General features: G+C 41.6%; 1 protein-coding gene across 4 annotated transcripts in view; it reads right to left on the bottom strand.

Annotated features, from left to right (window-relative positions):
- MAP7D3 (MAP7 domain containing 3) overlaps positions 1-13098 on the bottom strand; it is a 45450-nt gene extending 32352 nt beyond the window's left edge. For 3 of the 4 annotated variants that reach the window (XM_032701671.1, XM_032701672.1, XM_032701673.1), the window contains exon 1: positions 12986-13098. In XM_032701671.1, coding sequence (XP_032557562.1) covers positions 12986-13064 — 79 coding nt within the window. In that variant the 5' untranslated portion in view covers positions 13065-13098. Of the gene's footprint in view, positions 1-5456; positions 5516-12985 lie in introns of those variants that run through there. The other variant, XM_032701674.1, reaches the window with a different exon arrangement.
- Positions 13099-14400: the final 1302 nt, after the last annotated feature.

The raw sequence follows: 14400 nt of genomic DNA, 5'->3' as shown, positions 1-14400 counted from the left end.
CTCTTCTAAGACAAAACCAAGTATTTAGCACAGTTACAAGTCTGACTTACACTTACTAATAAAAACTCTTTGCTACCACATCTGCTTTTTTGGGCTGGATATACTTATGTAATAGTCCATTAGCACTGGCAGAATCTGATGAGACCTGAGCAGGGAAAGGTTTATGAAGACCTGTCATTACTTGATCACATGAAACAGAAAGTGGATAAGCTGCATAAAGTGAACCATTATGGGATGCTTACACTGTACTTCTAAAACTGGATCTTCAAAAATAAATTTTAATTGTAAATTAGACTCCAAAACTGTAATTTGAGCATTTGTGCAGGGACCCATTCACCTTATTCAGGTTTCAGCAAGGTGAGCACGGTGGCTATGACTCGCAGTTAGTAATACAGAAAGGAAATGCTACCAACATTAATGCTGCTAAAATAATGAAACCCATTAAGAAGTCAGAGAGACTAATTTACTGTATCACTTTCCACAGAGTTTCTTTATTTTAGTGTCAACTTTCACTAATCATCTTGCAGGGTGTGAAGTGGTATAGGGAGAGCAGGCAGGGCGACCCGTAAGACAGCATTACCCCACTTTCCTGCACAGCTCAAATGGGAATGTTCTCACACAGTGACACCTTGTTCTCACCTTGGCTGACAGACACCGGGAGCTCAGCTTTGCTCCTAAGAGGAGCCCAACTTCAGGGGACGCAAGAGAACACATCACACAACCAACCAACCAGAGAAAGTCAAGGCCTGTTTTACACAGAAAAGGCAATCCACAAAAGGAACGTGTAACTCCTGTGAACGTGAAGGACCAACAGCAGAATTTGGCATTATATTTTAAAAAAGAAGACAACAGCTTTGCCAATGATCTCAGACTTCCCTTTAATATGAGTAGTGTAGAATGCAAAGGAGGAAGGAAGAGTCTCCCTCTTCTCCATGCATTGCCATGACAACTAGTTGTGTCATGGTAATAACCCTCCCTAAGGCTGTGCCCAAGAACAATCACTTCAAAGTGTTTAATCCCATGTGATGTCAGTGATAAATGCTGATTACAATACTTATTCAGCAACTCTAAATTGTCACCCGCAGCTGTTGCCATGTCTTGAATTAATTTTCACTATAGCAGCAAACAAAAGTCTTCCTCAGTTCCATCCTATACATCTCTGAGGCTTTTTTCAAACAACCCAGAGACCAGATATATCACGACATGGTGAGATAACCCATGGGCAAAGAGAACAGCTAAAAAAGGGACTCACTGTAATTTCACCATCTAGATTAAAAGTCAGATAAAAATCTGATTTTTGTACACTTTTGCACGCCACATGGATGGGAATCTAGTCCAAAAAAATACCAGGTGGAGAACAACAAAATTATCTATTCTAACACAATTAAAAGTGAAAATGGCCAGAGGAAAAGCAGCCCACTGCAGGTGTGCTGAGAACAGAAATATACACACAGGGCATTAGTATCCAATGGCACCCTTGTACATCACAAAGGCTGAAGGAGCATAAGGTTCCTCAAATACCATTTAGATTTCAGAAACAGAAATCCAAGTACATCTTCCCTTCAGTCTCCATCAGCAAGGGAGGAGACAGGAGGTGCCCAGGCAGCCTGAGCCAACTCAGCCCAGCTGGGAAAAGAGCCCAACAGAAGAAACTCACTCCTCTCCTACACCAGGTTTAGTTAAGATCACTACTGGAATTTTGCCTCAACTCTCAAAGTTTAAACATCTGAACTTCTGTAACAAAGTTACAGTAAGAAGCAAGCTGCAATTAAACAGGTACAATAGTCATCTTACTTTATTTGCAGAAATATTTTACTATTAGAAATCCTGCTGAACAAACCAGTCATAATGGATGTGGGAGATTGTTTATTTTCAAATGAATACATAAATACATAAACAGCTGAATAATGTTCATGATTAGAAGGCATTCATTTAAAACGATTTAAAAATCTGCAAAGCAATTAGTCCATCTTAATTATTTAAGGTTGCAAAAGATTATTTGAGGTTCTACAGAACAGGAAAGTGGGTTACAGAAACAGTTCAGCTTGCAAAGGACACAGAGGTGAAAAAAGCCTAGAAATAGTCAGCCAAAGGATTTTGTATGTCAGGGGTTTAATATGGCAGTTAAAATATTTTGTGTTTGCTGCTTCAATGCTTCATTACTTGCATAGAAACAATGTCTTCACAAATTTGAAAGCAGCACATTTAAGGCACCATGAGTGCACCTTCGTGTCACACGGATGTGATCCATTCAACCAACAGAAATCCAGAATGAAACGTGAACTGGGGATTGGAACAAAAGACCATTAAAAGGGAAACAGCCATCACATTAGATATGTCCCTGAGATGTGCAAGCTCAGTGTCACTAAATCTCTGGTCAACAGACAGGTTTTATGTTCCTTGCAAATTTTATGGTAAATTTGCAATATCAAACTGATTTTCAAAATCCCCTTTTTACTACTAGGAGAAAATGAGTTGCATATTGTTGCACCCTGCAACCTTTAAAAAAATACAAATTTATTTTGTTTTAATATGATAAAAGAAATCTAAATTATTAATAACTTTAAATGTTCTTTGACACAGATACCTATAATGTCTTTGCCTATTTTTCCATAATGAATGTAGCAGTCTGCTATGGAGCAAAGCTTCGTGGAAAAGAATTTTCCACAAAACCTATCTCTGTAAAAGAAGCCTAATACTTCTGTAATGAATCAGGATACCCCAGAACAGGAAACCAGTTAACAACCATTTCACTATAACTTGTGTCACATGCTGCATTAGTGGGGGGTGCCTTCATGGACATATTCAGCAAACTTCCTGGAGAAGAAAAATTCTCTTAGAGGCAAATTAAATCTCATTTCTATTCTGAGCTTCCCCTCCCACAGTAGTCACCAAAGGCTTTCACAACTATAATTTGTGATCACTATAATGTATGTGTTTATTTTACAGTAGTCTACCTTTAAATGCTCCAGGTAAAATTAATAAAAGTATAAGCCACACATGTGGCCAATAATAATACTATCTGCATTCAGGCATAATAAAGTAGGGCTATTTGGAACATGAAATAGTTATGGGATTTGGGAAGCAGTTTTCCTTCTGTGTCCTCATCACCATTTAGCACCATGTGTCTGGCCAAGGGCATCATAGATAAACCAAACCCACAGAAGCACCAGGAACCAGCCACTGTGGAAGACAACATTCCAGATAAATCCTGCTCTCCCAGTTTCACCTCCAGCTCAGGATCACAGAGTCTGTGCAGGTGCTGTGGTGCCTCCCTTGCACTGAGCACGACAGGGCTTCCTTCGCTGGTCAGGTTTCCAATATGCCCTGAGAAGACCAGTGCTAAAAATAAACCTTGATTTCTATTTCAACCCTTGCACAGAGCTAATACCCTTGGCCCCTGCCAAGACTGGCAAAGGACCCACTGCTGTTCTTAGCAAACCTCATTAGGGACTGGAGAGGCTCCGTCCCCTTGCCCAGCGAGGTTTAGGGATTCCATCCCATTGCCTCTCCTGGTATCCGTGACCCAGCCGGACGCTGCCCCACTCGCTTTCCCAACCCGTGCAGAACCAGAAAGGAGAGCAGAATATGCCAACTTTCACAGCAATTCTTCTGCTTCTTATGATTTAATGACAAAGCAAACAAACAAAAAAATCCCAGACTAAGCCTTTGAAACAGGAGGTGTCAGAAGATGTCCTGAATGGAAGGCATTGTTAGAAACCTAAATTTTCTGCAAAAGTTTAAAGCAGGTAACAAGAAGCCAATACTCAATCCATGAACCAAAAGTGAATGGCCCAGCAAAATACCTCTAATTTTATAACAAACTGTGCCAACTCTGCAAGATGCCATTTTTGTCTTGCTCCACTACAGGGAGCTACTGTTTGTCAGCAAGGGTTCTGATCCTTTTTCTTTCAATAACAGTTGCACATGCCTCCAGGAAAGACAAGGGAAGTTAGCATTTAGGTTTGAGATTTCTGCACACTGCCTTTTAAGCTGATTTCCACTCATTAATTAATACAGGTTAAGACAAATGGATGCAAGATCATATGCTTGATGCTTTAAGAAAAACTGGATATTAGTTTTACACCATTACCTCACACAAACAGGTGGACAACACAGAAAGTTGAACCGTGAAAAGAAAGCCCTCTCTGCATGCATTCCTCTTTTCCCTGCTTTCCCCCTTCTTTCTGTCTTTCCCTGCTGATTCTCACATCCCATCTTTGGGCTGCAAGGACTGACAGGCTCCACAACCAAACACGTGAGCCTCCCGTAGGCACCTTCTGATGGACCAGCTGGAAGGCAGATGGTTCTCCTGTTTTGTCTGGGCAGTCAGCAGATGGAAAGCACACATATCTCAAGAAAGCAGTGCATGCTGTCTCTCAGCTTCAGCAGGCCAGGAGAGCTTCCTATTGTCTTATCCTTATCCCAGACTGTATTTGCACTCTTCGTCCTACATTCATTCCCTATGTGGGATACCTATTTTATTACTTTTGTGTGTTTTCCTCCCTTTAAGACCATTTCTGCAGGTAATTCTGTACAATAATCTTGTTGTACAATCTGTTTTTCCTCCCAGTCAATGCTTAAGGAAGTTTAGGATGATTTCTTCAGTTCACTACAAGTATTCATCCCACTGGAAAACTCTTAACATAAACATTCCTTTGCAGTATATGAAATTAGCATCTCCCCAAGTAAGTATTTGAGAATATATTTCAAGAATGTACGATTTTATTTATCCTTAAGCATCCACACTCAGACTAAGAGCTAGAAACATTTTAAAAAATATCACATAATTAACAAAACCTTATTTCTTATAAGGAGACCTGCAAAGATACAGCTGAAGTAATCTCAAGGACAGGTTGTTCAGCCCAGGGCATGATGAGAGAGGCACCAGGAAGGTTGCCGGTTAATTTGTGGGTTGATCTCTGTACACTTTACCCTCGGGGAAACACATAATCTAAACCAAACTTGAATGTAATACAAGCACAAACCAAAGAAGCAAAATTCATCCTTAAAAGAACTGGCAGCCACCTCCAAAAACTTTCTACAGAGATGCTACACCATTGTGTGACAGCCACATCAGAAGTGTACTATCCTTAGCCTGAACCCTACTGAGAATGTATCTGCTATGGAGTCTCATTGATTCCTGCTGCCACTTGTATTCTCTTATTTTAACCTTGCTCCCATTGCTCAGCCACAAATTATGCTTCCCTCTACTTAATGGGAAAAGCAACTGCCAGTACAATGCTTAAAGACAACAAAGAGATGTCACCACCTCTTGCAGAAGCCGTCATGAGGTTGGTAAGAAGCACTGTCTGTACTGCACACAAAGGGCTGACAAGCTAAATCCACCCTCTTCTCTGGAAAAGACACCTGGCTTCACAATTTGGGGTTGTTAGTAAGGTATGTTATTATTCACCTCTTGAAAGAAATTAAAGTGAACCACAGCAGATACTGACTTCCTGCTCCTTTCACTATCCCTTTTGCCACATTCTTCTTCGCCATAGTTCTTCCTCACCTTCCAAAAAAAACATGAAAAAGATTAGCATTCTGCACAATCCACCTTATTTTTTTAAAAACATAATCTTTCGCTATCTCTTTTGATATGATAACATGGTTTGTACAAAAAGGCCCTCCAAAGGGGATACTTCTCCAATTCACACATCCCCAACTCTCTGCAAGCTCTAATGCAACTCAGATATAGTGACTAATGCCGGGTAGAACACAGAAATTAATCTGTTTATTGCACTGTGCATACCAAGCTGATCTGCCCAGTAACTTCTCTCCAGAGGTGATGCTTCCTGCATAAAAGATACACAGGTCTTACAGCCCCAACCATGTTCTTCAGCAAATGGCCATGCCTTGCTGTCTTGTCTTTGCTGTGTGGAAGCACTGTCTTACTGTCTTACTACACTCAGAGAAGCCAGAGCTTTGGAAAGGCTGGACTGCTCATTATGTTTTTCAGTGAAGGAATAAGGTACTAAGGTATTTGTACTCACTGAAAAATTCTCCACCAGAATACAATAAGGCTGCATTTCAGATGTAAAGAGAGTGTTTCTGCACCGTTTCTGTAGATTGGCAACTGTAAACTTTTCTTGCCAACTGCAAAACAAATTGCTTTCATCTACCTTGACTGTTTATATTAGAGATATATTAGACACTGACTGCAATGTTGATGCAATAAACTATGGCAAAGAGTCCCTTGTGAACCTTCTCAAGTGTAACAGAAATCAATATTTACCTGTTTCTGCATACTGAAAATTCCAAAGTACCCAAATACACTGGACTAAAACGAAAGCAGTCTATGTAATAAATATGCCCTTACATAGTTTCATGTAAATTCATTGTGAAATTTAGTAGTGACATAAATGCTTACAGGTAGGTGTATACATACAGATTAAACACGCCAAACTGCACAGAATTAGGCACAGCTTTAACAGCTACAGAAGGACCAAAAAAGTAAAACAGCAGAGTTTTAAACATAGAGTACAAGATTATTAATAACTGCTCTGTTTATCTTACAGATAATTCTCTTTCATTAATAACACCTTCCAATGCCTCAGGAGTATATGTGTTGTTCCTCACACTGGACTGGCTTCAGAGATGCCAGAGCAGTCCCATTGTAACCTGCTCTAAGCAGTTTAGTTCCCTCTGGAATTCTAGCTCAAGCGTGGGCAAGAGGCACAGAAATCAGCTCTCTCTGCTTTACTCCTCCAGTTCTGGAGGCTGCCTAAAACTGACTCCTCTTCACACTCCTGCACAGCCACAGTAAAAAGTAACTTCAAGACAAACTTCTGCTCTCTTCTCTTATTTCACATCTGTTTTTCTCATTGTGCTATTTCTTTCTTTTACAGTGCACTATCCCCAACACTGGCAATAGCTATCTTCTATCCGCTACTCCCCCCTTTCCTGAGCAGTCTGGTTTCTTTTGCTCGCTGGAAGCACGTCCTTGCAAACGCTTTTGTCCTCGTTTGCAGGCTGTGGCCATTGTTTAATAAACCCAGCCAAACAATGCCAGCAAAGAACACAGCCTAGCACTGCGAGTCACAACTAACTTGAGACAAACCCTGTGAAAACACCATTTTAAGCTTTCTTAAGGTGGAAGGATAACAGCTTCTTTACATGACAGCAAGGAAAACTACTGCTTTTTCCTTTTACACCTGATGAATTTCTTATGGCAACTTCAGAGCTCATTCAGTGTGCTTCAGAAGAAGAGAGACTGTGTTGGCATTTACTCCCACGAGAGCAGCCTCTGGCCTCAAATCAAGTCACTCAATACAGAACAGTGCTCTAGGACAGTGACAGGCCTACAGTGTGTTTAACACAGCAAATCCACTACACACTGCTGTACATCTACAGCAGAACAAGGTGGTGTAAAATGTAAAAGGAAATAAACTGTAAATTTTCTTAAAGCTGTACAGTTCACTCAACTAATTAGAAATGAAAGCCCTGAGACATTCCACTACACCTAATGTAAGATCCCAACAAAGTAACCATGAATCAGTCTCTGCCCCAAAGAACTTGAAGAATAGATAAGTGAAAAGTAACAAATGGCTGTAAAAAACCCAAGCAGGACAAAAGGGCAAAAGAGACCAAGAAAGAGACTACGTATTTTTTTAATTCATGGCAGAAAATCTTCTAGAGAAATCTGAAAGTGAGTAAGGTGCCACTCACTGTTCTAGTCTGGAGATGACTATCCTTGGTTTTCAATGTCCAGAACACAATTCACATATTATTGATCAACACTGTGCTGCAAAAACATGTTCCTTTAAGAAATTCTCTTGGCAAAAGTAAACAGGGGATAAGCTTTCAAATTAATAAATGTGTTCTATTAAATTATATTAAGTATAGAGATCTCTACAGGATTTCTCTATTCTTGTAGCCAATCCCTCTTGGACTTGGGGGAGGAATTTTAACACTCAGGAGGTTTATAAAATACTTGCCCAGAGAACAAGCCACTACAGTATCTTTGCTCCCTCTCAAGATTCAGGTCAGTGCACTTAAACAACAGAGAGTGTCTGTAAATTAAGAGTCAGTTAAGTACTCATAAAAGAGTATTTTAAAAACTCCCTGTGAATTATGGGAGGGGAAAACACACTATGAGGAAAGACAGAGGTATTCTGAGCACAACTAATGGTAATTGTTTTCTTCAAAGGCAGCTCCAGTTGTGGATCCTTCACCTAGAAAGAGGAAGTTCCAAACTGACTGGAATATAAAAATCATTTAGATGAAAACAAATGTCAAGCAACTAGGTCAGCCTTCCTTAAAAGCAAAGACTTGTTTCCACTTATGCACTCTGTGAACACCACAGATCCAGGGGGGGTGGCTGAGGTTTCTGTCTCTTTCAAACAAAAACACTTCGAGCAACATTTGATTTCTCTTCCACGAACCCCATGCACCAAACAACTCAATCACCACCATCTAGAACAGTTTTAATTATTGGACAGGCATATGAAAACACACTGAAAGCATATCATCAATGAAGAACTACCTGGTTGTAAAGTGCATAACTGGAAGCTAAATGGCACTAATTTATTAGTGGCAGACCAGGAATTTGAAGGCCCCACTTTGTTTTTAAAATATCACAAGTCATCTGATAAGTCATACTAACAGAAGTCATTAAAATTGCATGCTCAGAATTTTATTTGTCAGAGTATCCTTTTACAAGAGGAGTGCAAGAATCTCCAATTATCAAGTTTAAAGACAACCAGCAGCATTTGATACCCCTAAGATTATGACTAACCTACATTATTTCTTACATTTATCTCACAGCAACCTACAGTAACCTTTCTTTACCCTCTTATCACTTTTAAGAACTGACAATTAATAACAGTGTACCAGTACTTTAAATATTCCTATCTGTTTTCTTTTTGAAAATCACAAGTGTATGAAGAAGCAGTAGTCCTTAATTCCAGTCACATTTTAAGGCTGTGCACAGCTAGAGACAGTGTAAGCCACAGTTTCTCTGCTCTCACCATCAGTTATGACCCTTGCAAGTCATTACTGGCAAACTACTTGCATCTGAATTGAAGCATGGAATCCAAATTTATCTTTTGTAATTTTAACACATGAAGAAATACGTAAAGAATGGAACATCCTGTATAAGAAACTGAAAAAAAAATTTGCTGTATATGCACATGGTTTGGTTGGGTTTTTTCCTTGTTTCTTTTTTTCTCCTTACAGCAAGGAGGATCTCAAATGCATTTTCAGAAGTCTCAAGAATTTGAAGTTTTAAATTAGAGTAAAACCTTTATATAAACCACTTACAACTGGAGGTAATCTTTAGAATGTTAAGCACCTAATATGTACCATTCATCTTTATGAATCAGCATGAAATTATCCTGTATGATTGTATTTCCATGAACAAGAAGAAAATGAAATTAAGGCTCACAGTCATCACAATTACATCAAGTTCTCAGCCTGACTTGGAAATATTCTCTCTCACCACTGGGATCTATGTGAAATCCAATTTCTGTGCAGTTCTTTGCATTTATCACCCTGGCGCTCTGCAAAGCAGTGTTACTACTTTGATGCAGGGAAAAAAAGATGAAGTACAAAAAAACCTTAAAACTTTCTCCAAAGTTATGAGGAGTCTGACAGAACAAGAACCTGGAGGCAGCCCTAGTGATCATCAGCTGAATGCCCCAGTCACTGGGCTGCCTTTGCTCCACACGTGGAGTAAGCACGAGTCATTCATTTGAACACCACCGAGTAAGACAACAACTGAATGCCTGGATTTTGCCAAGACTGTACACAAGAGCAGTACTTCCACAGGTATTGGTACAAACCTGTGTTCTTAAATTATGTTTTATAACTATTACCCAGAGACCAGACAAATCTCCAAGTGTTCCTGACTAATTGCTTGAGCACTTTAGTTTCACTATTAGTTATCCATCCATCCTTCTTTTCATGCAAATCCTGTGTATGTGCACTTGGTAAAGCTGTTACCAGTAACTGTGCTCCAGGCAAGAAGGAGAAAGCCAGACAGTGTCACTTACACAGGCAGAAAAAACCTGATTAGATGGAATGAAGCTGTTATTTTATCAGACAACTTCCGACCAAGCTCGGCTCAGCCACGCAGGTCATGGGAATTATGCCTGCAGCTAGACTGGTTGAAAAAGGCACTTCATTTTTGTCCCATGTCCTGAGACAAGTTTCCCAAAAAATCACGTAGATCTTGGAAAGGAAAATACATACAAACAGCATTTTAATATACTGTTTTGAACAACCTTCACAGCAGCGATTCAGTACAAGTGGAAATCCTGGCAACAGCACAGCCAAGCTCTGGTAAAAACAAACAAATATTCTCTACCACCCATACTACAAAACACAGGAGATTTTAGTATTTCAGTGAAAATGAAAATAAAATAATAACTGTGGGATACAACAGCTTAAATTATAGGTATTTTACATGAATCCAGGAAAACCTCATTTACTGGGTAAACCACAAGTAACTGATTATTCCCCTCTTCTCAAATCTTAACAAGCTCAGCAGTGCTTATGGTATTAGAATAGGAGCAAAAATTCCTCTTCATCCCTGAAGGATGACAGCAGCAAGCATGGATCACAAGAACGGGGTAAGCAGCTGCCATCTATGCACTGTTGTTTCACAGTGTACAACCACAATTCACTTCTAATATTAAAGGATGTTCATGCATCACTGATAGAAATATTAACTGCCTTCTAGTTGTAGTAGCAAATTCTGCTCTTTGTCATCCACCTAAAGGAGATAAGATTGGACAGGAATGTCAGGGCAGAAAATTATTACAAAAGAACTGCAGAACTGACACTGCAGGCATGATTTGGCCTGCAGAACCTTAACTACCGTTGATACTCTAAGAAAGAGAAACAACTTTTCCTCACCTCAATACTAGCCTGAATTAAAGAGAATATTTTTTTGCCCAACTTAGCACATTGATACCGAAGTTAGTTACAAATGGCACTGTGGGATTCTACACTTTAAAGGCTTAAAATAATTAACCAGCACCAACCAGCCACAGATGAAACCAATATTAAGAGATTGGTAACAGAAAACAAGAACCCAGCAGTCTTGTCCCCAAAAAGGAACCCATGTAACTACAGAAAAGGTATACATACAGCTCCTAGCCAGGCAGCCAGAAAGACCTGTAGTTTCTCAGCAAGATGCTTCTGATTCTTACTTATTGTCTTTAAAACGTGAGATTCCCAACCAACTAAAGATGCACAGCACTGTATTTATTTTGTCTATAACTTTGTCCTCAATTGCCCACAGAGAGGCAGAAACTGGGCCCAAGTACTCTAGTTAGCAGGTATTTTGGAACTGATGAGTCCCCCCACGCAGCCAACTGAGCTTAGAAAAGCAGGAAGTTATATCCCTTGCCAAATCTGCCCAAGGGTAGTATATGGGACTAAACAAGGTTCTTTCTGGTGTCTCTTTTTCCCCTCCTACATCCTCTCCAAACAGATGCGATATCAGACTTGGTTGCTGCTCACAACTTCTCCAAACAGCAGCAAATACTGTGGCAATTATCGTGCCAATTCCACTGTTAACCACGGGATTGCACGGATGATTTCTAAACATCATCTGCTTTCTCCAGGGAGTGCTACTGACAAGAAGTCAGGAGCAGAGCTGCAGTGGCCTGTACACTCAGACAGCATTGATTCTATACACACTAGCAATGAGTTTATCTTCAAGCACACAAGTGCTAGAAATACATTCTATGTACAGTGAAGTTTAGATTCTGGTTCAGTGACTTCTACCCCCTCAGGGAAAAAACTTTCAAGGTCTAGTCTTTCCGGGACCTAGTGAGGGGGTTTGTTTTTTTAACACCATGAGCATATTAGAACATGTGCATATCTTAAGGGAGATGGAGCTGCCTGGCTCAAGGAGCATTTCCCCTCTGGTTTTGGGACTAAATCTAGGTCATGACAGCTACCAGAAAATGTAGGTGCCCGTCTGTAGAAGAACTTAGGAGCCACCGTAGAAGTGCATCCAATGTGCAAAATAAAGTGCAGCAGTTCCAGCAGGAAGCTTAAGGATCAAACAGACACCGCCTGTGCAGGTGAGAAGTGCTATGTTTCGGCAGATCGTTATCCTTCTGGAGCACTAAACTGTCTTGATTTTGAAACAGAAACGAAAAGTAATTAAGTAATATTTCTGACACTCAACACACTGAAAAAGAATGCCAGAAGAGAGCTGTGCATTCAGGACCCTTTGCCAGCTCTCTTCTTTGTGTAATTACACAGACACACTGAAAACAATCAAGCGAGAGGCTCTCAGAGTAGTTTTTGTACCAAGTCCAAGTTAGTTAGCTTAGATCAAGCCACAATTATCTTTCCTTATCTTTTTGTGCCTGGGATAAGAAAATGTTTATCTTTTCTAATGGATCACCCACAAAGCTTTTGCGTGGAGATGTGCCATGAAATTGTGCTGCAAACACACACCATGCACGCACAACGCTGGTTTCAGAATATATTATTAAGGACCGTAAGTATTAATAGGCACGTAAACACAGCCAAGGACAAACCCAAAGCAGAGCTTCTTTAGCCCTCTGAGAACACTAGTTAAAAAAAAAAAAAAAAAGAATAAAATGAAATGAAATGAAATTAAATAAACGGGGCTTTAGCCAGTCTTTGATTAGGAATCAACGCCAGGGACTTCCCTGCCTTCTTCACTCGGGACCGGACACATCGCCGGGGCAAGAGCCGCCGCAGCGACACCGACAAGTTCAGACCGTGGAAAAACGGTGAAAAATGGGCGGTTCGCGTAACGCCGCCCTCCCGCAGCCTCCTCTGCCGCTGCCCAGTGGCTGCGGGAGGTCCCGAGCCAGCAATTCCCGCCCGGGGCTGCGGGAAAGGACGGACCCGGCCGGGCGGCCTCCACTCGCCGTGCCCCTTCCACGCCCCGGGACGGGGGCCGGGGATGGGGGACACCCCCCCCCCCCAGCCGCACCCTCTGTCCGCCGGATCCCCCACACCGCCGCGCTTCCCCCTCGCTGCCCGCTCTCACCCATCTGCTCCCGCAGCCCCTTCAGGGAGGAGGAGGAGGAGGCAGCGCAGGACGGGGTCGCCGCGCCGCCCTCCGCCATCTTCAGCGCGGGACGCGGCAGTGCCGGCGGCGCCGGGGCCGGGCCGCGCACTGCGCACGCTCCGCCCGCCCCGCGCCCGCCCCGGCGGGAGCTGCCGGTGACCCCCGAGCGCTGCCCTCAGGCCCCGCTGCGCCCGATGGGCATAACCGGGGGTGCATCGAGGGCTGAGCATCCAACCGGTATAAGTAAAGCCATGTAAGTGATACCGTTAAAACTGAAGAAAAATTACAGTTATGATTAAACTATAGGATCAATAAAGAGTGCTGTGTTGGTGAGATACAGAATACGGGGTCGTTCAGAATGCTGTGTTTTGTGTATACGGCCATAGCTACCACTTTTCCAACAGAGGTCCATCAAAGGGGAAGTAGGCAAAAATTTCAGACAGTACACCAAGTTATAGTCTCAACTTGTCTGGGTGGAAGTTGGAGATGGTTTGGTGGATATTGTGCAGTTCTGGCCTGAAGCTGCGGAAAGCACACCCCGCTGGATGGGCTCGCACAGGCTGTGCTGATGATGCTGCTGGTGCTGCAGGCAATTTGCTGGACCTCAGTGGACCATGGTCCAAAGGTGAAGCACATCCCATGGTTATTGGTACTGCGGAAATTTAGGTGCACTGGGTTCAGAAGAAAGCAGCACACAAAAATCTGTCAGCTGAGTTGCACCCACTGCACTAACCAAGCGCTCACTGGTTTGTGACAGGGCTGGGAGCAAAGTCCTGTCTCTCAAGTACCCTTGGTTTTGTATGTGTTTCCAAAAGAAGAGTGGGATAAGGGTGAATGGGTCCAGCCAGTCAGGGAAAAAAAATTATTGAAACCCTATTGAATGAATTCCTAGACATTGTTCTATGTTAACTTGAATTTGTCGCTTGTTTCTTATTTTGCTGCCTAGTCGGTTATTGATAAATTCAGGAATAATCTTTTCTCATTTTGCTTCAGGGTTTACACCATGAGAAGAGTGAGGACAAAGCAGCATCCATGGTCATATTGAAGGGCAAGCTCTTTGGGCCTTGTGAAGAAAATTCCCTTTGCAATCATAAACAGAAAGTTTGCTTGTCAGTGGGCCAAAGAATCATCCCATGAATGTGATGAATGCCAAAAAAGCAGCAGTAAAATCATGTAGTATTTCGAGGGAGTAAAAAAAGGAACCTTACAAATGTTCTGAGCAGGGCTCCATTTTAACTTGAATATTCAAACCACAGACTTGCCCTGTTCTATGTTTCTTTTTTTTTTTTTTTGTTATATTGGCTATATGTGTGTGCAGAGAATCCTTTGTTGTTTCCGTGTTATTAGAATGTCAATTATTAATATTTAAAACAACAGGGCAGCTAAAGGGGAAA

Source organism: Chiroxiphia lanceolata, chromosome 14 (genome assembly GCF_009829145.1).
Source record: "Chiroxiphia lanceolata isolate bChiLan1 chromosome 14, bChiLan1.pri, whole genome shotgun sequence".
Taxonomy (NCBI): Eukaryota; Metazoa; Chordata; class Aves; order Passeriformes; family Pipridae; genus Chiroxiphia; species Chiroxiphia lanceolata.
The sequence above is the reverse complement of the archived record's forward strand: the minus strand, read 5'-3'. Positions and strand labels throughout refer to the sequence as shown.